This window comes from Polypterus senegalus, chromosome 14 (genome assembly GCF_016835505.1).
Source record: "Polypterus senegalus isolate Bchr_013 chromosome 14, ASM1683550v1, whole genome shotgun sequence".
Lineage (NCBI taxonomy): Eukaryota > Metazoa > Chordata > Cladistia > Polypteriformes > Polypteridae > Polypterus > Polypterus senegalus.
The window spans coordinates 85,025,635-85,043,937 of record NC_053167.1 but is presented as its reverse complement, the minus strand read 5'-3'; the positions used below and the strand labels follow the sequence as shown (position 1 = coordinate 85,043,937).

Genomic DNA, 18,303 nt, shown 5'->3' with positions numbered 1-18,303 from the left:
GTCACACCCATCATCTGCATGTCTTCTCTCACCACAACCATAAACCTTCTCTTAGACCTTCCTCTTTTCCTCTTACCTAGCAGCTCTATCCGTAGCCTCCCTTTCCCAAAATACCCAGCATCTCTCCTCTGCACATGTCCAAACCAATGCAATCTTGCCTCTCTGAATTTGACTCCCAACCATCCAAAAAAAAAAAAAATTACTTTTTTACATGATGTTAAAGAAAAGAATACTGTGCAGGCCATTGAGAGTAGGAAGTTTCCTGTTTGGTTGCAAGTTTCAAAGTTTTAGCTGACTCAGGACCCATTCCATAAACATTCACAGAACATTCTATGTTAGATCCAATCCACCCAAACCATTCTCCTCAAAAACCACTTCCCAACAAACCACAGAATAGATGTTAGGATAGTAAGATGAGTGCAACTATGTAAGTAACCCTGTAGAATTTCCCACCCAGGAACATTAGCTGAGCCTTCTCCTGAATGTACTTTATTAAAAAATAATGCATTAAGGGAAGTGAAGTTTGTTGTAAAGAAGACTGTAGAATACAACAATGAAGTGGAAGAGGAGCTGGTAGGTCTAAAGTGAAGGTGCTACAACCAACAATTTTCCCTAACTCCAACACAGTTCATCCCATTCACCTTGAAAAGTAATACATTACATCATGAAATACAATAGCCATAAAATAAATAAGGCATGTTGAGAAACCCAATTGGATATAATAGATAACTTTTTTGGGAGTCTAATAAGCATCCTTTGTGATTCAGTTTGGTAAACAATTCTACCTGTTGTACCAATGTTGCAACTTTATCTTGCAGAATTTAAAATTGATTTATTTTTGACTCTGCTATAAATCGTATTCTTTCACAGGGTGAGTGGCAGCTCCAGTGGCTACTTGTCAAGCTTCGCTACAGGGTAGGCTTGCAGCAGTCATCTATTCTGCATTTGCTCAGCAAAATTTGTATGTAATGGATGGCATATTAGAAAAATGATTTAAACAAAGTCTGACTACATTTTAAAATACATATAACAGCAGATTTTTTCATTGTAGAACCATCAAATATTCTTTTTTTTTTCTTTTTTCATTTTGAAGTACACAGCTTGATCCAGTAGAATCTTGCCTGGAATTAAATTCTTTGAGTAAGTAACCTTGCATAATTCTCCAGGAACAATGTATTTTTTAAATGTTTTATCATGTATATCAAAACATGTTCATTGATCAAAATACTCAGAGGAATACTGATCAAATATTTAGAATTTCTATCTTCTGCTGTATAAACCTTCCAGCAATACAGATGGGTTCATTTAAAGTTAGCATTTTATTTTTAATTAATATGAAGCAAGAATATGTTTAAAAACAATCTATTATTTGTAGCTATTCAAAATGATAAATAATTTATTGGAGGTGTATTATTGCACACTACTTTAAATCAAAAGATAGCAAACATAACATACAGTATAATTAACCTAGAAATGGAATAATCAGGGATCAGAAGGTCACAACCAACTAAATTACCAAACATGTAAATGATTAAAGATAAGTAGAGCTTGGTAGGTAAGTGAAGTTCGGTAAGTAAAGACCTGCCTATTTATTTATTACATGCTTTATATTGAACACTAAGAATATAAGTCTATATAAAGCAGAAGAAAATATATTAGAAAGATACAGTGTAACAATAGTGATAGAATAATTTGTATAATATTATTTCAAGCAGCAGAGGTCAATAGTTAATCATAGCTTATGTATTCATTAAGTTAAGTAAAGCTAATTAATTAATTATTGGTAGTGTCCACACTATTTCATATAGGCCATTTTTCAAAGTTAGTGTAAGTGGATACTTCTGTGCTTGTTTTCCTTTGGAAAAGAACAGGTGCTACTAGAAAATTATGAAATATCACAACATAGAATGATGAAGTTTCAATATTTCTTCTAGATTTAAGTTGTAATTCAGATGCAAAACGCAGACCTTAATGCATTTTCATAAATTAGAAGTTAACAAACAAAGTTGAGATATGGTTCATGAAGAGAATATAAGAATCATTAGAAGCTACGTTGGAAAATGTGAGTGAAACAGAATTGTATTAGAAGCTGAAGAATATAAAAGTAGCGATTTATTTGCCATTAAAGCTGTTATGCTGTTAATTTTGCATATGGCCTAAGGATAGCAATTTACAGAAGATTCTAAAACATACCATTGGTAACTTTGGAAAGACATGACAAATTAACAGCTGTTGTAGTAAGTTACAGATGTGATAGTCACAGAGAAAATTATTTTTACATTAAAATGGCTAAGTTTAGCCTTACAGAGATGTGGTTGAATTTTTATTTTTAAAGAATACTTCTTTAAAATACAGTCCAACTCCTCTAAGTCCTTTGCATTGCAGAAATCTATGAAATTCAATGTCAAAAATGGATAGGTAGAAAATCTACCGTATCAGTACATGTCTATAACAGAAATGGAAAGTTAAATAATATTTTCTTTGAATAAAGGTTAAATAACATTTAAATCTAGACCTAAATAGAAACTAAACTGAGCATGTCATAGTGTAAAGAATATAAACAACACTGACCAATGAGGTATTCAGGGTCCGGAACTGGATCAGAGAGTTCTTCATGACATTGCACCTCTGCTGGCACAGATGCCACTACCATTCCATCTGGGAGCTGCTGGTCAATGCCACGTGCAAAGTTCTTCTGTCTTGGGATACAAAAACAAAACTTAAATGAATGGTTTGAAAAGAAAGTCTGTGGCACTTTGTATAACAACACCTTTAACCTAGATAACTTTCCCTGAATCCATTTAAAAGGTGTTAAGAAGAACTGTGGTTTAACAATAATTACCACACATTTTTTCTCATATATACAGGAGTACAAGTGAACCAATACTGTAACAATACAACTTTCATTATATATTGTGTGGATCAGTTCGTATACTTGAGTTTAGCTTTACTTTTATTAAAATGTATGCTTCTATGTTTTGTACAAATAAATCAAAACTAAAATAAAATAGACCTTATGTGGTTAGGGAACTAAGAAACTAATTTAGATCACTTATGTGTTAAGCAGATGTGGACTTAAGAATTTAACAAGTTCATTCATTAAAGTAATCTTTGATATTTTGGTGTGGTAATAAATGAATCTAGTATAAAGGTAAAAGGATCACATTCCTTAGAGATTACCCCAAAAACAAGAAAGTCAACTCATCGTAGTGAGAGCAACACAATGCCAATAAGTAAGGAACAGGGCAGGTTTTTGAAAAAGCACTACCATAATACTGTATCATGTGCATGCATAAGGCAGGTCAGACTGCAGTGTCTCTTGTGTTTCAGGATTAAAAGAGGCTAATCATCACAGGTCAAATGTGGTATTCCAATGTAACAAGCTTAATTAATGCCTCATTCATGTGTCCCAGAGCCAGTTCTTCCTTTCTGGACTTGTTAATTACAACCTGAATATTGATAACTGCTTTCAATAACCTTACGCTTTCAAGCAGAGATCTCCAGCCACTGCGTCACAACATCTGCTAATGTTGAACTGATAACTATGGCTGTAACAAGTGCTACAAAAGAAAGATTTACAATTCTTGCCATATAAATCAATAGTGAACGGTTTCAAAATTATACTGACATTACAGATTGAGGAATAAATGTACTGTATTTTTTATTTGTAACTATTTTCTTTAGTGACTTTGTTCAAATATATTCACTAGACAAAGTTGTTTTATCATAACATGCAATATCAGTGAGATTATTTCTAGAATGTTATCTCATTTTCACCTCGTATTTTGCTGGGGCTACAGTTGCCTAATCCTTCAACATGTGTACACCTTAAAACGGGTCATGCTATGCCTTTAGTAGTAAAGTCATACATGTTTTTAAATATGGAGCTGAAGCATAAGTTCAAACGGAATGAAAATTTGTAATCAAAAGTCTTTTACCAAAGCCCAAACAGAAACTAAAAGTGTAGTCAACAAAACTAAAGCAAGAAATCTGTATTTCAGAATGTCAAAATGAGCATAAAGCAATGCACACCACATATATTTGTATCCAATCTTGGACAATCAAAAAGTGCATGACCCCTGACTTATCTTGGATTCAGCAAGATCACGGGTTGTGATGTTCAGTTCTGCTGCTGTACACGGCTAGCAACCATACACAAGTCAAAAATGGCAACACCCACAAGAAACAAGATGGTATTGTGATAAGACATTAAAATAAGCCAACATCTTTAAACGGGTTTCAAATACATTTAAAAAAAAATAGATTTGGCACGTTAAACCCTTACAAAAAAAATGTAAAAAACGTGCATAATTAATCAGAAAAAAACGTAAAAGGAAACTGCATCGGAAAATAGTAGATAAAGTGTCTTGAGGCATTGTTGCAAATAAAATTCAAGATGTACCTCCTTTATTATTCCTGGCCAGAGGAGCCATATTATGTGAACAGCAAAATTCTGTATAGCATGGCTGATTAGTCATTAGAGAGCATTTCATTTTTAATAACTTAGGTTCATTTACTTAACAATTTAAATATATTTTAATATAATACAACCAGCACACAGAAAAATGGCACATTCTTGTAACATCCCTTACGCCACCAGGCATTATGTAAAGTCTCAATAATAGTTAAAATATATTAAACGTATTAAATAAATATCTGGTTAACAGAAATAAGACTTCTTATATGTAAACTGTTATTACAAAACAAAATATAATGTTGCAAATGATGTCAGGATGTACTAGTTAAATGGGCAGGCAGTTCCAAGTGGATTTTCCCTTACAGAAAACAAGTCATAACATGTGGCAGATGGGCAAAACAGCTGAGCATTCAAGGGAAGAAGCTATCAAACAGCTAAACAAGCACAACATAAGAATATTAATCTCTCATCCAAAAGTTCAAACAGCAATATAATTAAGTTTTCTCTTTTAACAGAGTTCTTGGCTTTCTAGCTGTGACCTGGAGCCTTATGTATAACACCTTGCGTAGAATTCACACTAAAACATGGTGTAAAGACAAAACTAGAAATGTGCCTACGCACAAAAAAATTCAGACGCATAAAATTCCACTCATTTTCTCATTATAAATCCCAAAGAATGTGAATTTTAATGCACATGCCCTTGCCTACAGCCCCACTCCAACTCCTCCCCGAATTTCACATACAGTTGTGCTTGAAAGTTTGTGAACCCTTTAGAATTTTCTATATTTGTGCATAAATATGACCTAAAACATCATCAGATTTTCACTCAAGTCCTAAAAGTAAAGAGAAACCAGTTAAACAAATGAGACAAAATATTATACTTGGTCATTTATTTACTGAGGAAAATGATCAAATATTACATATTTGTGAGTGACAAAAGTATGTGAACCTCTAGGATTAGCTTGAAGGTGAAATGAGAGTCAGGCGTTTTCAATCAATGGGATGACAATCAGGTGTGGGTGGGCACCCTGTGTTATTTAAAGAACAGAAATCTATCAAAGTCTACTCTTCACAACACATGTTTGTGGAAGTGTATCATGGCATGAACAGAGGAGAAGAGTTGTTGATGCTCATGAGGCTGGAAAAGGTTACAAAACCATCTCTAAAGAGTTTGGACTCCACCAATCCACAGTCAGACAGATTGTGTAGAAATGGAGGAAATTTAAGACCATTGTTACCCTCCCCAGGAGTGGTCGACCGAAAAAGATCACTCCAAGAGCAAGGCGTGTAATATTCAGCGAGGTCACAAAGGACCCCAGGGTAACTTCTAAGCAACTGAAGGCCTCTCTCACATTGGTTAATGTTCATGTTCATGAGTCCACCATTAGGATGACACTGAACAATGATGGTGTGCATGGCAGGGTTGCAAGGAGAAACCACTGCCACCAACAAAACATTACTGCTCGTCTGCAGTTTGCTAAAGATCACGTGGACAAACCAGAAGGCTATTGGAAGAATGTTTTGTGGATGGATGAGACCAAAATAGAACTTTTTGGTTTAAATGAAAAGTGTTATGTTTGGAGAAAAAAAACACTGCATTCCAGCATAAGAACCTTATCCCATCTGTGAAATATGGTGGTGGTAGTATCATGGTTTGGGCCTGTTTTGATGCATCTGGGCCAGGATGGCTTGCCTTCATTGATGGAACAATGAGTTCTGAATTATATCAGAGAATTCTAAAGGAAAATTTCAGGACATCTGTCCATGAACTGAATCTCAAGAGAAGGTGGGTCATGCAGCAAGATGACCCTAAGCACAAAAGTCGTTCTACCAAAGAATGGTTAAAGAAGAATAAAGTTAATGTTTTGGAATGGCCAAGTCAAAGTCCTGACCTTAATCCAATAGAAATGTTGTGGAAGTACCTCAAGCAAGCAGTTAATGTGAGGAAACCCACCAACATCCAGGAGTTGAAGCTGTTCTGTACGGAGGATTGGGCTAAAATTCCTCCAAGCTGGTGTGCAGGATTGATCAAAAGTTACCGGAAACGTTTAGTTGCAGTTATTGCTGCAAAGGGGGGTCACACCAGATACTGAAAGCAAAGGTTCACATACTTTTGCCATTCACAAATATGTAATATTCGATCATTTTCCTTAATAAATAGATGAACAAGTATAATATTTTTGCCTCATTTGTTTAACTGGTTTCTCTTTATCTACTTTTAGGACTTAGGTGAAAATCTGATGATGTTTTAGGTCATATTTATGCAGAAATATAGAAAATTCTAAAGGGTTCACAAACTTTCAAGCACAACTGAATTTCAGCGAATGCAAAATGGAGGTCCTGCTCAGTGAAGTGGATGCAAGGAAAAACATATAATCTGGTGCCTTAGGCAGTGGTGTAAGCAACAAAAATTAAATTGTTAAATTGTTAGAGTATCACAGTGTGGCAAAGAGACTCAAAGGTTCAAGTTCAGAAAGTCGCACAGTGCCCAAAATAAAAAAGAAGTGTTCAGAAATTAAAGTTGATGTGAAAAGGTGAGTGTCTGAGTGTCATATAGAAGCATATTAGAGCCATAGAAAAGAAAAAAAATAGGGACACAGTGGAGAAAAAAAGGTCTATGTCATTTTATTTATTTTTATAAAGTAGAATGTCGTAAACTTCATCTTAAAATTGATGTTTAATTTACTAAAGTTTCACAAATCCCATCATAACTAAAGTAGCAAGTTAAATACTTTGTATTTTTTGTGTTCCTTGACCCAGTCATTAATTGCTCAGTGCTTCTTAAACGGGCTTTCTCTTACACCAACAAGAGCGTGCAGGCAGCGATCGCCACACAGAATACATTACATTCATGATACTACAGCTCTCTGAACATTTTAGAATACTGAGATGTATACTTGTTATCACTTTCATGAAGAAATACATTAAAGCATGTATTAAACATGTGGGATGGTGTCCCATCCAGGGACTGTTTCTCATTCCCACAAGATGCTTGCTATAATACGTACGACCCTGAATGGAATAATTTATTGCAACAGTACTGTCTCTGTCAAACGTTCCAACCCCCAATTTCTTTTCTGCTGTTTTCTTTTTCCACATAACCAACAGCCACACTATAAGCATCTGTAATGAATTAAAAACCAGCTGTAAGCTTAGAACGCAGATTCTTTAGAATTTTTAAGGAACATTGAAAAATCTTCGTTATACATGTTTAATGATTCCATCCATCAATCCAGGGTCGTGCAAGTCCCAGCAAGCATACAGAACAATGGCAGAAACAATCCCTAGACGGAGCAACAACTCAATGCTACTGTAATGCCACCGTGCACCGACATGTTTAATTATTAAGAGTATACATTATTTAAATGAAGTTAACTATTTATCTGTAATGCATTTCATCATAAAAATGATCTAAAGTATAAATCCTAGTATTCTAACAGCATACAGCTTCAAGTTGACAGCTCTTAGTAACCTAAATCGACTTAGAAGCCAGTCATAATCATCCATAATCCATATGCACTCTCTTCTGATTCTTCCGTTTGCAAAGTCTAGTAAAAACAACGCTAAAGCAGCTGTGGCAATAGTTTGGCCATTCCATGCACGATTATATTGTTACAGAATGATTACAATCAAGTGCCTTAAATTTATAAACAATATGCAATTAAATTTAATGTATTTGAAAATGTGCACGGTTTTAGACCAAGTTTAGTTTTGAAACATCATGAAGTGAGCATGGAAAGGGGCATACGCAACATTTTTGTGTACCATTTATACATGAGGCCCCTGATGACTTGGCTCTGGACACAAATGTATCCATTACACCATCATGACAGACAGCTGGAGGCAGGTGGTGGTAGGTATTTTTTGCTCATTACTGTACTTTTGTGTATTCTAATAGTGTTGTTAGGGGGGAAATGCAGAGAAATGATTGGTCTCCTTTTACCTGTGCATGTTTCATTAGTCATTTCTCATGTTTATTTTAGGAACTGCTAAAATAAACCTTGAGCCAACATCAGGATTCAAATGTTGCAAACAGAAGAGGTCTTTATTGAATATAACCGATCAAGGAGACACAGACACAGCGGACCCACGTCCCCTAGGATACAGTGTCTATATAGCTTGTCATTGAGGTGACTGTATACAAACAGGGTTACTGGAGAACCTTGTGACTTTCGATTTACAGTAAGTGATTATGCAAGAGCATTATGGATAGCAGAGGCCTGAGTTACATTTTTAATCTTAGTTCTCATGACACAGCAATAATGAGTAAAAGGCACCTAATAGGGTCTAAACAAAGAACAGGAAAGTCTGATTATTGCCACATAACAGACTTTTCTTTTGGCTGTTTGCAAGCCCTGCCTTGAGGTTTACAGCCATTCTTCAAGTGCTGAAAATAAACTACAGGAACATCTGATTGAAATGATGTCAAATGGCCCTTAACTTACTGTTGCTTCATCCTATAGTTAATGCACATTACTGACAGACACTATATTAGTACAAATCAATGTAATATAATAGGACAAAATTCACAATTCTCCACTTTCTATCCCTAAGGGATAACTCATGCAACCTAAACACAGAACATCAGTTCAGAGACAGTCTCCAACTCATGGTAATTGGGGCTGGTAACATTCTGGTAATTAATTCTGTTTCAGGCCTGGTTATATCCATTGAGGACCACAGGGACACGTACAGCCACCTTAACCCGACACAGACAGGCAGACACAAATTTCAGTCTAGCACATGTTTATTTACAGCTGGAGAGTGCTTTTCTCTGCTCCCCACAACACAGTACACAAAGCATACCAAACCCCAGTCCTTTTCTTTCTTTCTTTCTTTCTTTCTCTTTCTTTCTTTACCACCTCCACTCCTTTCCCGGCAAGCTTTGTCCACCTCCTCCCTGAATACTCTAGAGTGAGGTGACTCCTTTTATGATGGCCCTGGAAGTGTTCCAGGTGGCTCATTAATCGAACCTGGAATCTCTCCCAGGTCTGGTGAGAGCCCAGTGAAGATCTCTGCAGCTCCCCCTGGTGGCCTCCATGGAACTCAACAGGACTGTGCCAAACTCCAACTCTCAGCATACCGTGTAGGAATCCATGGTGCCACAGATGCCCAGGAGAGCTGCCCTCTAGCATCCCAGGGAAGGTATTGCCTTGCTAATGCTCCCTCCCCAGGTCCTTCTATACAGCTGCCGTCTCAGCCAGGTAATGGCCATGGCTGCCCATCATACCAGATATTCAGTAGTTGGACTGGCTACTGGAGAGCAGGAGCAAATAACGCTTCAGGGACAACTTATTCAGAAGCATACAGCAGCATCGAAATCGAAGTACCCCCAGAACAATAAGCACTATATAGGCCAATACAGCAGTCAGCGCACTCTTTTGCCAAGTTGGCAGGGACGACACAGCAGAATTAAACCAGTCAGACACAACAGAAGATGAAGCCCAATCAGGGCATCAGTGAGGATCAGTGGCATGGTGTATGGCATCTGCAAAGGTGGTTTGGTTTAAACAAGAATCAGGATGGCAGTCTTGGCAGTATGAGGGACAGCCATACACATAGAGCAGCTTTAATTGTAACTGATTGCTCTAGTACAAACTACTGGCAAGAAATGGTAGGTATTGATGCCATGCAATCCACATTCAAGCAAATACTTGCAAGGGTGTAGCAGAGAGTGAGCCTGGAATAGCATTATTTCCAAATATGATAGAAAAATAAAACTTGTGGTAGGCTTTTAGATTAGTTTATTTATTTATAGTTGTTCAAAATTTTGAGCTTTCATCTATAGTTTTTGCTTGGCGTTTGAGTGCTTTTTCACTGTAGGTAATTTGGAATTCCACTGTGACTCAATGGATGCCATATCAATATACCGCTGAATTTACCAAACACTTATCTGCATTTTACATTTTCACGTGTGTTGGCAAATGGTACTTTATAAATATGCTGCTAAATTCATACTGAGACTATACAGATATCTGGTTACTAAGCAACAGACATCAAAGAAGGAAATGCTTGCGTCATCTGAGAGTTAAGACTTTGAATGAAAAAGTAAAAAAAGGTAAATGGCTCTAATAATCTGAAGTCAGTGCCATGTATAAATTAATTTGTTTTACAGGTATGTATCCATCCATCCATTATCCAACCCGCTATATCCTAACTACAGGGTCACGGGGGTCTGCTGGAGCCAATCCCAGCCAACACAGGGCGCAAGGTAGGAAACAAACCCCGGGCAGGGCGCCAGCCCACCGCAGTAATATCATAATGCATCATAATACATGTTTGTTTGTGTATCTTTGTATGTTTTCAGTATGATGAATTATGGATATTTGTCTTTCTCTACTGCTGTCACCATTATTTCCTGTTCTGGTATTTATCTATCTTTGTGACCATTTCTTGTCACTTAGAGAGTATTGCATTATTAATGTTTCCTTCATTACATATTATGCTTACTGGAAACATAGTCTTCACTTATTTTTTGTTGTCATGATGTATTTATATAAAGTAATGTTTTTTATAAGTAAAAGTAAATATAGTTTGGAGTTTTTTGAGCCCAGCTTAATTTCTGTGATCTGCCTTTTTTATGAAGGTTGATGATGTTTTTAAATCCAGTAGGGCTTTCATTATTTTATGGTTATGGCAATACACATACAGCATCAGGGAGAAGTAAAGACAAAAAAAATCCTAATGGCTTAAAGTGTGTTCAAATACATTGTTCACACAGCATCTTGGTTCCTATTTTTTCACTCTTATGTGACACAGATCTGATCTTTTTAAAGATGTGTGATCAATACAAAAAATGACATGGAACCAGAACTTGCAAGAAAGCATTGACACCACTTTCATAACCTCCATTTTTCATCTGAAACCTAAACATCTTGTTTCCGCTAAACCTGGATCCTCTCTCCTAATAAGGTTTCTATGTACAGACATGGCGGCAATAACTGCATTCAGAGCAACTAAGAATTTTTGTTATCTGTTTCTCTTCCTCGCCATCCTGAGCTTACAAATTCACAGGCATTCTGTACTGAAACAATATGAAGTAGCGCAGCAATTCAGTACACTATCTGTATATTAGGTCACATCTGTCTGACAAAACGTCTTTTATTTAATTTGAGCATGCAGGGTACAATCAAGATATATATCTGTACACTCTCAGATCAGATTTGGATCCCTCACATTTGAAAAGTTAAGTTAAAGAGACCTGTTCTTGTTCAGACACAAGCTTTTTTTAATAATTTCAACAACATCCAAAAATGTTGCATGAATGTTAAATCAGGGTTCAGCTCTATATATAGTACTGTGCAAATGTTCTGGACAGTTTAGAAAGATAAATATTTGTTTTAAACAGTTATTTTAAGACTTCTAGAATAGTGTGACAATAGAAAACATTGTATTTTAGAGTTCCAAACTTTCACTTTTATAAATTGTGATACAATATAGTAAGACATTTAAGAAACTAGCATAATAATAAACCATTTTTCAGTAAAAACTTAGCATCTTTGTCGGCATATAACCCATTGATTGATTAAGCAATTGTAACAAACAAGTGTTAATGATCAGCAACAGAATATGTAGGATAAACTGAAATGATTAATGGAAACAGAATCAGCTGTGTAGAGGGAGTAAAACTGGGTTGTGGTAGAAATGGTGGTTTAACTTGTGCATCTTACATAATGTCAAAAATCAGCGTAACGCCAAGACAAAAGGTGGGCATCCTGCATCATCAAAGCCTCTCTCAAGCAGAAATATTATGGCTTGCAGGTGTTTTCAGGTGTCCAACAAAAATTACATAAACGTTTAATGAAATGATTAATAAAAACTATTCGAGGCATTGTTTTTGAAAGTGGGAAATTCTTGTTTACCAGCTTCTTTCACAAATTGCTCAATACCACATTTATATGTTACGACTGCTCCAATCTGGTTTTTTAGGGCTGATATTAATCACTGATTTCATGTCACTGAATTGGCCGATTTAGATAACATTTCTGATTTGTTTTCTATTCTGTAAATATTTTTTTATATTAAGCTCCTGCATAACCAGACACCTATAAGCCTTATTGCAGTGTTAATTTTGGTATTTTTATAATTAAACTATAGACCACAGATGTTACTTGTTTGTTTTTTTTATTGACAAAATGAAAATTGGTAGGCTTATTGTGCAGTGACCGCAAAAATACTAACATAAACAAAATTACCTGAAAATACAAATGTTTTATATTAGAAAATATGTACAAAAATATGTATCCATAGTATATATGACATTAAAGAAAATAACATCTGCTCATAATTATAAGCTGTCATATTATTTAATCACTTCTTACTTATTTGAAAAAAAGCTTTATTTAAGAAAAAGTAGTTTTCAAAGTAGCTTTTACCATTTATCTAACAAAAAATATATATATTCTCATACGTTGATTCAGTTAATTGAAATTTTCAGTTTAACACTCCTTAAATGTAAATATACATGTGCTTATAGTTTACAAGCATCTTTAATCAATAATTGCATTACAGCATTTTTTTGTTGTTAAAATATATTTATTATATTTAGTGTTTTTTTGTTTTATATTTGTTTTTACAGTCTATTAGTTAGACAATCCCGTTTCTTGAGGTGTAGTTATAAATATGATTTACCATTTTAAATATGCAGTACTTGTTTCTTATCGAAACGTATACTGTATGACATAAACAAATACTGTAATACACAAAGTACAAACCATTAAAAAAGCAGCTAATCTACTAAATGCTCAGAAGATTTTTATCAAAATGATAAAAGGCTAACATACATAAAAAGTTTACAAGTAAAATAGACACATTTTTCTTTTAAGCTAACAAGCTTATCATTTACTAAACAGCAATTTAAAATTCATCTTTATCTTTTCTAACTGAAAAAGTGAGCTGATGTATGTAACACAAGCCTGCTCACCATCCAAACTCAGACAAATGGTGTCCATTTAAATCAAATGATAAAAATAAAAAGGTCTGAATTAATTAAATTAGTTTTCCTTGCTGTGGTGGGCTGGCGCCCTGCCCAGGGTTTGTTTCCTGCCTTGCACCCTGTGTTGGCTGGGACTGGCTCCAGCAAACCCCCGTGACTCTGTAGTTAGGATATAGCGGGTTGGATAATGGATGGATGGGGTTTTTCTTGCTGTTTGTCTAAATGCATGGGACGACTCTTGTGATTCTCAGTTTATTACTCCACTTACTTTATAAACTGACCTTCATCTACTGTGTATATACATCTTAATCAAACTAGGATCTCAGAAGTTGATTGCATGAGAATTAGCACCTTCAAATTGGTCATGGTCTTCTGTTCCCTGCAGGGTGAGGGTAAAGATGACAGTAGTTTGACTCACCTACTGGTGCAATAGCACCAGTTATATGGATGCACTTTTGGACCTCTGAGGTAAACTAAGAATTTTCAATTTACTGGTCAACCTTAACCTCCAGTTGCACTGTCCTGGGTATGACGTTAATGTGCATCCAGCACTGCAAGCAGGATCTCCAACTTGTGGGGAAAACTTGGGGGCTGGCGTCAGGATTGGCACTTCAGACACATTAAAAAAAACTCACACTGTTCTGGTGTGGTGCTCAGGTGTCACCCACTGCACTTGGGTCCCAATTCAAGTGGTTCGTTGTGTGGTGGGTGAGGCAACATGCTATCAGCGCATGCACCCAAGCTATCTCTCTACAATCTCATCCTCACCTCAGAGTGGTGATTAAAACACTAAAACTGTGATTATGAGGACTGAAATGTGGTTCTTGTTCTGGGTCACTCGGCTTATATTCTATAATAGGGTGAGTAGCTCGGCAGTACAGTAAGAATTTTGGGTAGAACCATGGCTTTTCCAGATTAAGAAGATCCAGTAGAGGTTGGTTGGATATACAGTAAGGATTTTTCATGGGTGTCTTCCAAGGCAAGTGTACCAGATAGATACTTTATTAATCCCAAGGGGAAATTCACATAATCCAGCAGCAGTATACTGATACAAACAAAAAATTAAATTAAAGAGTAATAAAAATGCATGTAAAAACAGACAATAACTTTGAATAATGTTAGCATTAACTCCCCGGGGTGGAATTGAAGAGTCGCATAGTGTGGGGATAACGATCTCCTCAGTCTGTCAGTGGAGCAAGACAGTGACAAAAGTCTGTCACTGAAGCTACTCCTCTGCCTGGAGATGATACTGTTAAGTGGATGCAGTGGATTCTCCATGATTGACAGGATTTTGCTTAGTCCCCGTCGCTCTGCTACAGATGTTAAACTGTCAAGCTTTATTCCTACAATAGAGCCTGCCTTCCTAGCTAGTTTGCCCAGGCGTGAGATGTCCTTCTTCTTTAAGCTGCCTCCCCAGCACACCACCACGTAGAAGAGGGTACTCGCCACAACCGTCTGGTAGAACATCTACAGCATCTTATTGCAGATGTTGAAGGACGCCAACCTTCTAAGGAAGTATAGTCGGCTCTGACCTTTCTTACACAGAGCATCAGTATTGGCAGACCAGTCCAATTTGTCATCCAGCTGCACTCCCAGGTATTTATAGGTTTGTACCCTCTGCACACAGCCACCTCTGATAATCACAGGGCCCATGAGGGGCCTGGGCCTCCTAAAATCCACCACCAGTTCCTTGGTCTTGCTGGTGTTCAGGTGTAAGTGGTTTGAGTCACACCATTTAACAAAGTCTTTGATTAGCTTCCTGTACTCCTCCTCCTGCTCACTCCTGATGCAGCCCACGATAGCAGTGTCGTCAGCGAACTTCTGCACGTGACAGGACTCCGAGTCCTAGTGGAAGTCTGATGTATATAGGCTGAACAGGACCGGAGAAAGTACAGTCCCCTGCGGCGCTCCTGTGTTGCTGACCACAATGTTAGACCTGCAGTTCCCAAGACGCACATACTGAGGTCTGTTTGTAAGATAGTCCACGATCCAATCAATTTCCAACTAGAAGATGGCTGAGGGGCAGACCCAGGTCATACTTTTATTTATTTATTTATTTTTATTTGGCTACTTTGATTTTCCTACCACATCCCAAACACTTTCATGGAACAATAACTGGCAAATTTAAATTGTGACAGTGCCTGCAATAGACCACACTCCATCTAGGCTTCTGGAAGACTCTCCGTCTACGTCTACAGTAGCTGAATCTACTTAATAAAAAGGTAGCAGGGAGGATATAGTATGGAAATTTGGGTAACTTTCTTGCTTGTCATTTTCTGGTTTGTGATTGCTTTGTAAATGGATTTATTTTAGTGTTAATACTGTATTTAAGGAGCATGAAGTATAAGTAAAGAGTGCTGACTAAGATGCGATGAGTTGCTGATACCTGACAGGGTAGAGGACATGGCCTTGATTTCTGACTCTGTTATAATCTACATGGAACTTGCACATTTTCTACATTTCCCTCAAATGTTTTAATAATTTCATTTATTGCATCAAATACATTCATGTTAATTGAATTGCAGACCATAAAATATCCATGTAAGACTATGCAGAACAGGTGCTTAGCCTAGGGTTCATTCCTGCCTTGTGCCTAAAGTAACCAGAATAGTCTCCACTGTACTAGAAAATGTCCAGCCTAAAGATAATTCTCTAACATACTTCCAGAGAAGCACAAATTTGACCTACTTCCATGTAATGTAAAGATTGAAACTGTACATGATCTGTAAAGCAGAATTGGTAAATAGAATAGAATGTGCTGAACTGAAACACACCAATCTTCATGCAATCTCATGAAAGTGAATAGTTGAACTCTGCACTCTTTAATTAGACCTGAGTAAGATGTTCAAAAGTGGCATTTACCCAAGTCCCAAAGATGGTCTTTGTAAAGTCTTTTTGCTATTAATACATCTTGGGATTTCAAAACTAAACTAAGAAAGCAAGCAGGAGGTGGTGGGGAGGTTTGTGTTATCAGCACAATTAAGCTTGACCTAGATTTATGTCTTCCTATTATAAGCTTTTGAGATCTTTACAAAGAACAACTAAACCAATAAAACAGCAAGACAAAATACAAATTGCATTGTGTTGTGCCTCTGCCTCATGAATTGCTTGATTTCTGTCTTTTAAATACTCCCATTTGACATAACAATAAAGTTTATGTTCAGTAAAAAAAAAGAAAAACAAAATCCCTCTGCAGTCTTTAGTGCCAGGCTTTTGCTGCTTGGATAGCAAAAGAAACACTTATATTGACCACACTGACAGAAGCCCTTTTAATGAGGTGTGAATTTGCAACTTTCAGCTATGTTCATACAAATCTGTAATTTTGTCTATTCACCAAATATTAAAAGGACAGCAGTGTTTTGTCTACAATATTTACAAATAACACGTATATTAAGATTAAGAGTGGTATATTGGTCTGAATATGGGTGTCACAGCCTATTCCTCTCATCAAATTAACTAGAATAAACAATAAAACATGAATGCATAATGTTATTGGTTTCAGCATCCTCAGTTCATATCCTGTGTCTAGTCATTCTCCATGTTGAGTTTGCACATTCTCCCCATGTCTGAATTGACTTTCTCTAGTGTTTCTCACATATCCCCAATGACATCCTCACGCATGTGTGTTGGAGGACTCCCTTATGGGCCCTGCTGGGACAGAAAGGGACACTGCTGCTAGCATTCTCTTTTCTCTACCCCTTGCATTGCCAAGAAACCACCCAACACCGTGTCTTACGGTCCAACCACTATACATCCCAGGTGTCCCAGAAGAAGGTGTCACTTTTGGCTGGAGCAGGCCACAAGATGGAGTTCTGTTAATCCAGACTGCCCTTGGTTACCTTGAAAACCCAGGTCAAAAAATTCACATTGTTTGATTCTGCCATTACCGCTCCTGACCACAACATACATGTTAGGTAATTAACTAGTTCATATTTGCCCTGTGTGAATGGGAGTGTGAAATGGACTGGCACCTTTGTCTAGAGTTGTTTTGTTCCTTGTATCCATTGCTGTCTGGATAGACTCCTTCCCTCAGCAACCCTTAATTGAATTAAGAAAGTCTCAGAATGTTACTTTGTGTTATGTAGCTTTTTATGCCATTATTGGACAATAACAGCTTTGGCTAGCTTAACATCCTGTTTCTTCAATTACAAAAATTCTATAAATAGCCAACTTAACTATGTAACTGGATAAAAGAAAATGTCAGAAAAGACTGAAAATGAATCACACTCATAAACAAAGTTTATTAATTAAAGCTGAAATGTAAAAATAGAAACAAAATTGGAATTCCAATGTCCATTGTGAAACAATGGATATGCTTTCTAGATATATTTCAGATTTGAACAGTGCTCTAAATTAAAAATGTTAAAAAAATAAAAATAGTTCAATGCTTAAAGCCAATTTAAAAATGAAATAAAGGATTTCTTGAGCACAAGGACATTTTTCATTCTATAATGTTAAAATAAAGTAGCTCACCCAAAGACAGCTAATCAGTCCAGGGTAAAGAGGCAGTAAGAAAAGTGGGGATCTGTGAGTGAAGTTCTATGCTTACTATAAGTATCCATTGTCTGTTACCTAAATATCCAAAAACAAAACAGTTTAGAATTGACTTCAATTGGCATAACATCCTTTTATTAAAACAATTATAATATTTGAGGAATTCTGTTCTTTTATAAAGTGTGTCTGTTGAAAACAGAACATGTGGTAATACAACATACAGAAGGAATGTGGGTGGCAGGGTGCCAAGCCACTACTGATAATTGTGTATTCGCTGTCCCACGATGATGGTTTCGATCACGATATTTGTTAAATCTTTGTTAATAAATTTTAACTGTTAACCATCCACAAACCAAAACTGCATCTGTATAACTTTTCACCTGCAGTGGTAGGAAAATACATGCCAATCACAGCTGCTGCCCACCCAGTTTCTACTCATAGTTCCTAAGGTTGCTGA

The 18,303-nt window shown here is 36.5% G+C and overlaps 1 protein-coding gene across 3 annotated transcripts in view; it reads right to left on the bottom strand.

Annotated features, from left to right (window-relative positions):
• Nucleotides 1–18,303, bottom strand: part of astn1 (astrotactin 1) — a 1,272,040-nt gene that overhangs the window by 450,687 nt on the left and 803,050 nt on the right. For all 3 annotated transcript variants that reach the window (XM_039734841.1, XM_039734842.1, XM_039734843.1), the window contains one exon: nucleotides 2,572–2,699. In XM_039734841.1, coding sequence (XP_039590775.1) covers nucleotides 2,572–2,699 — 128 coding nt within the window. The remainder of the gene's footprint in view (nucleotides 1–2,571; nucleotides 2,700–18,303) is intronic.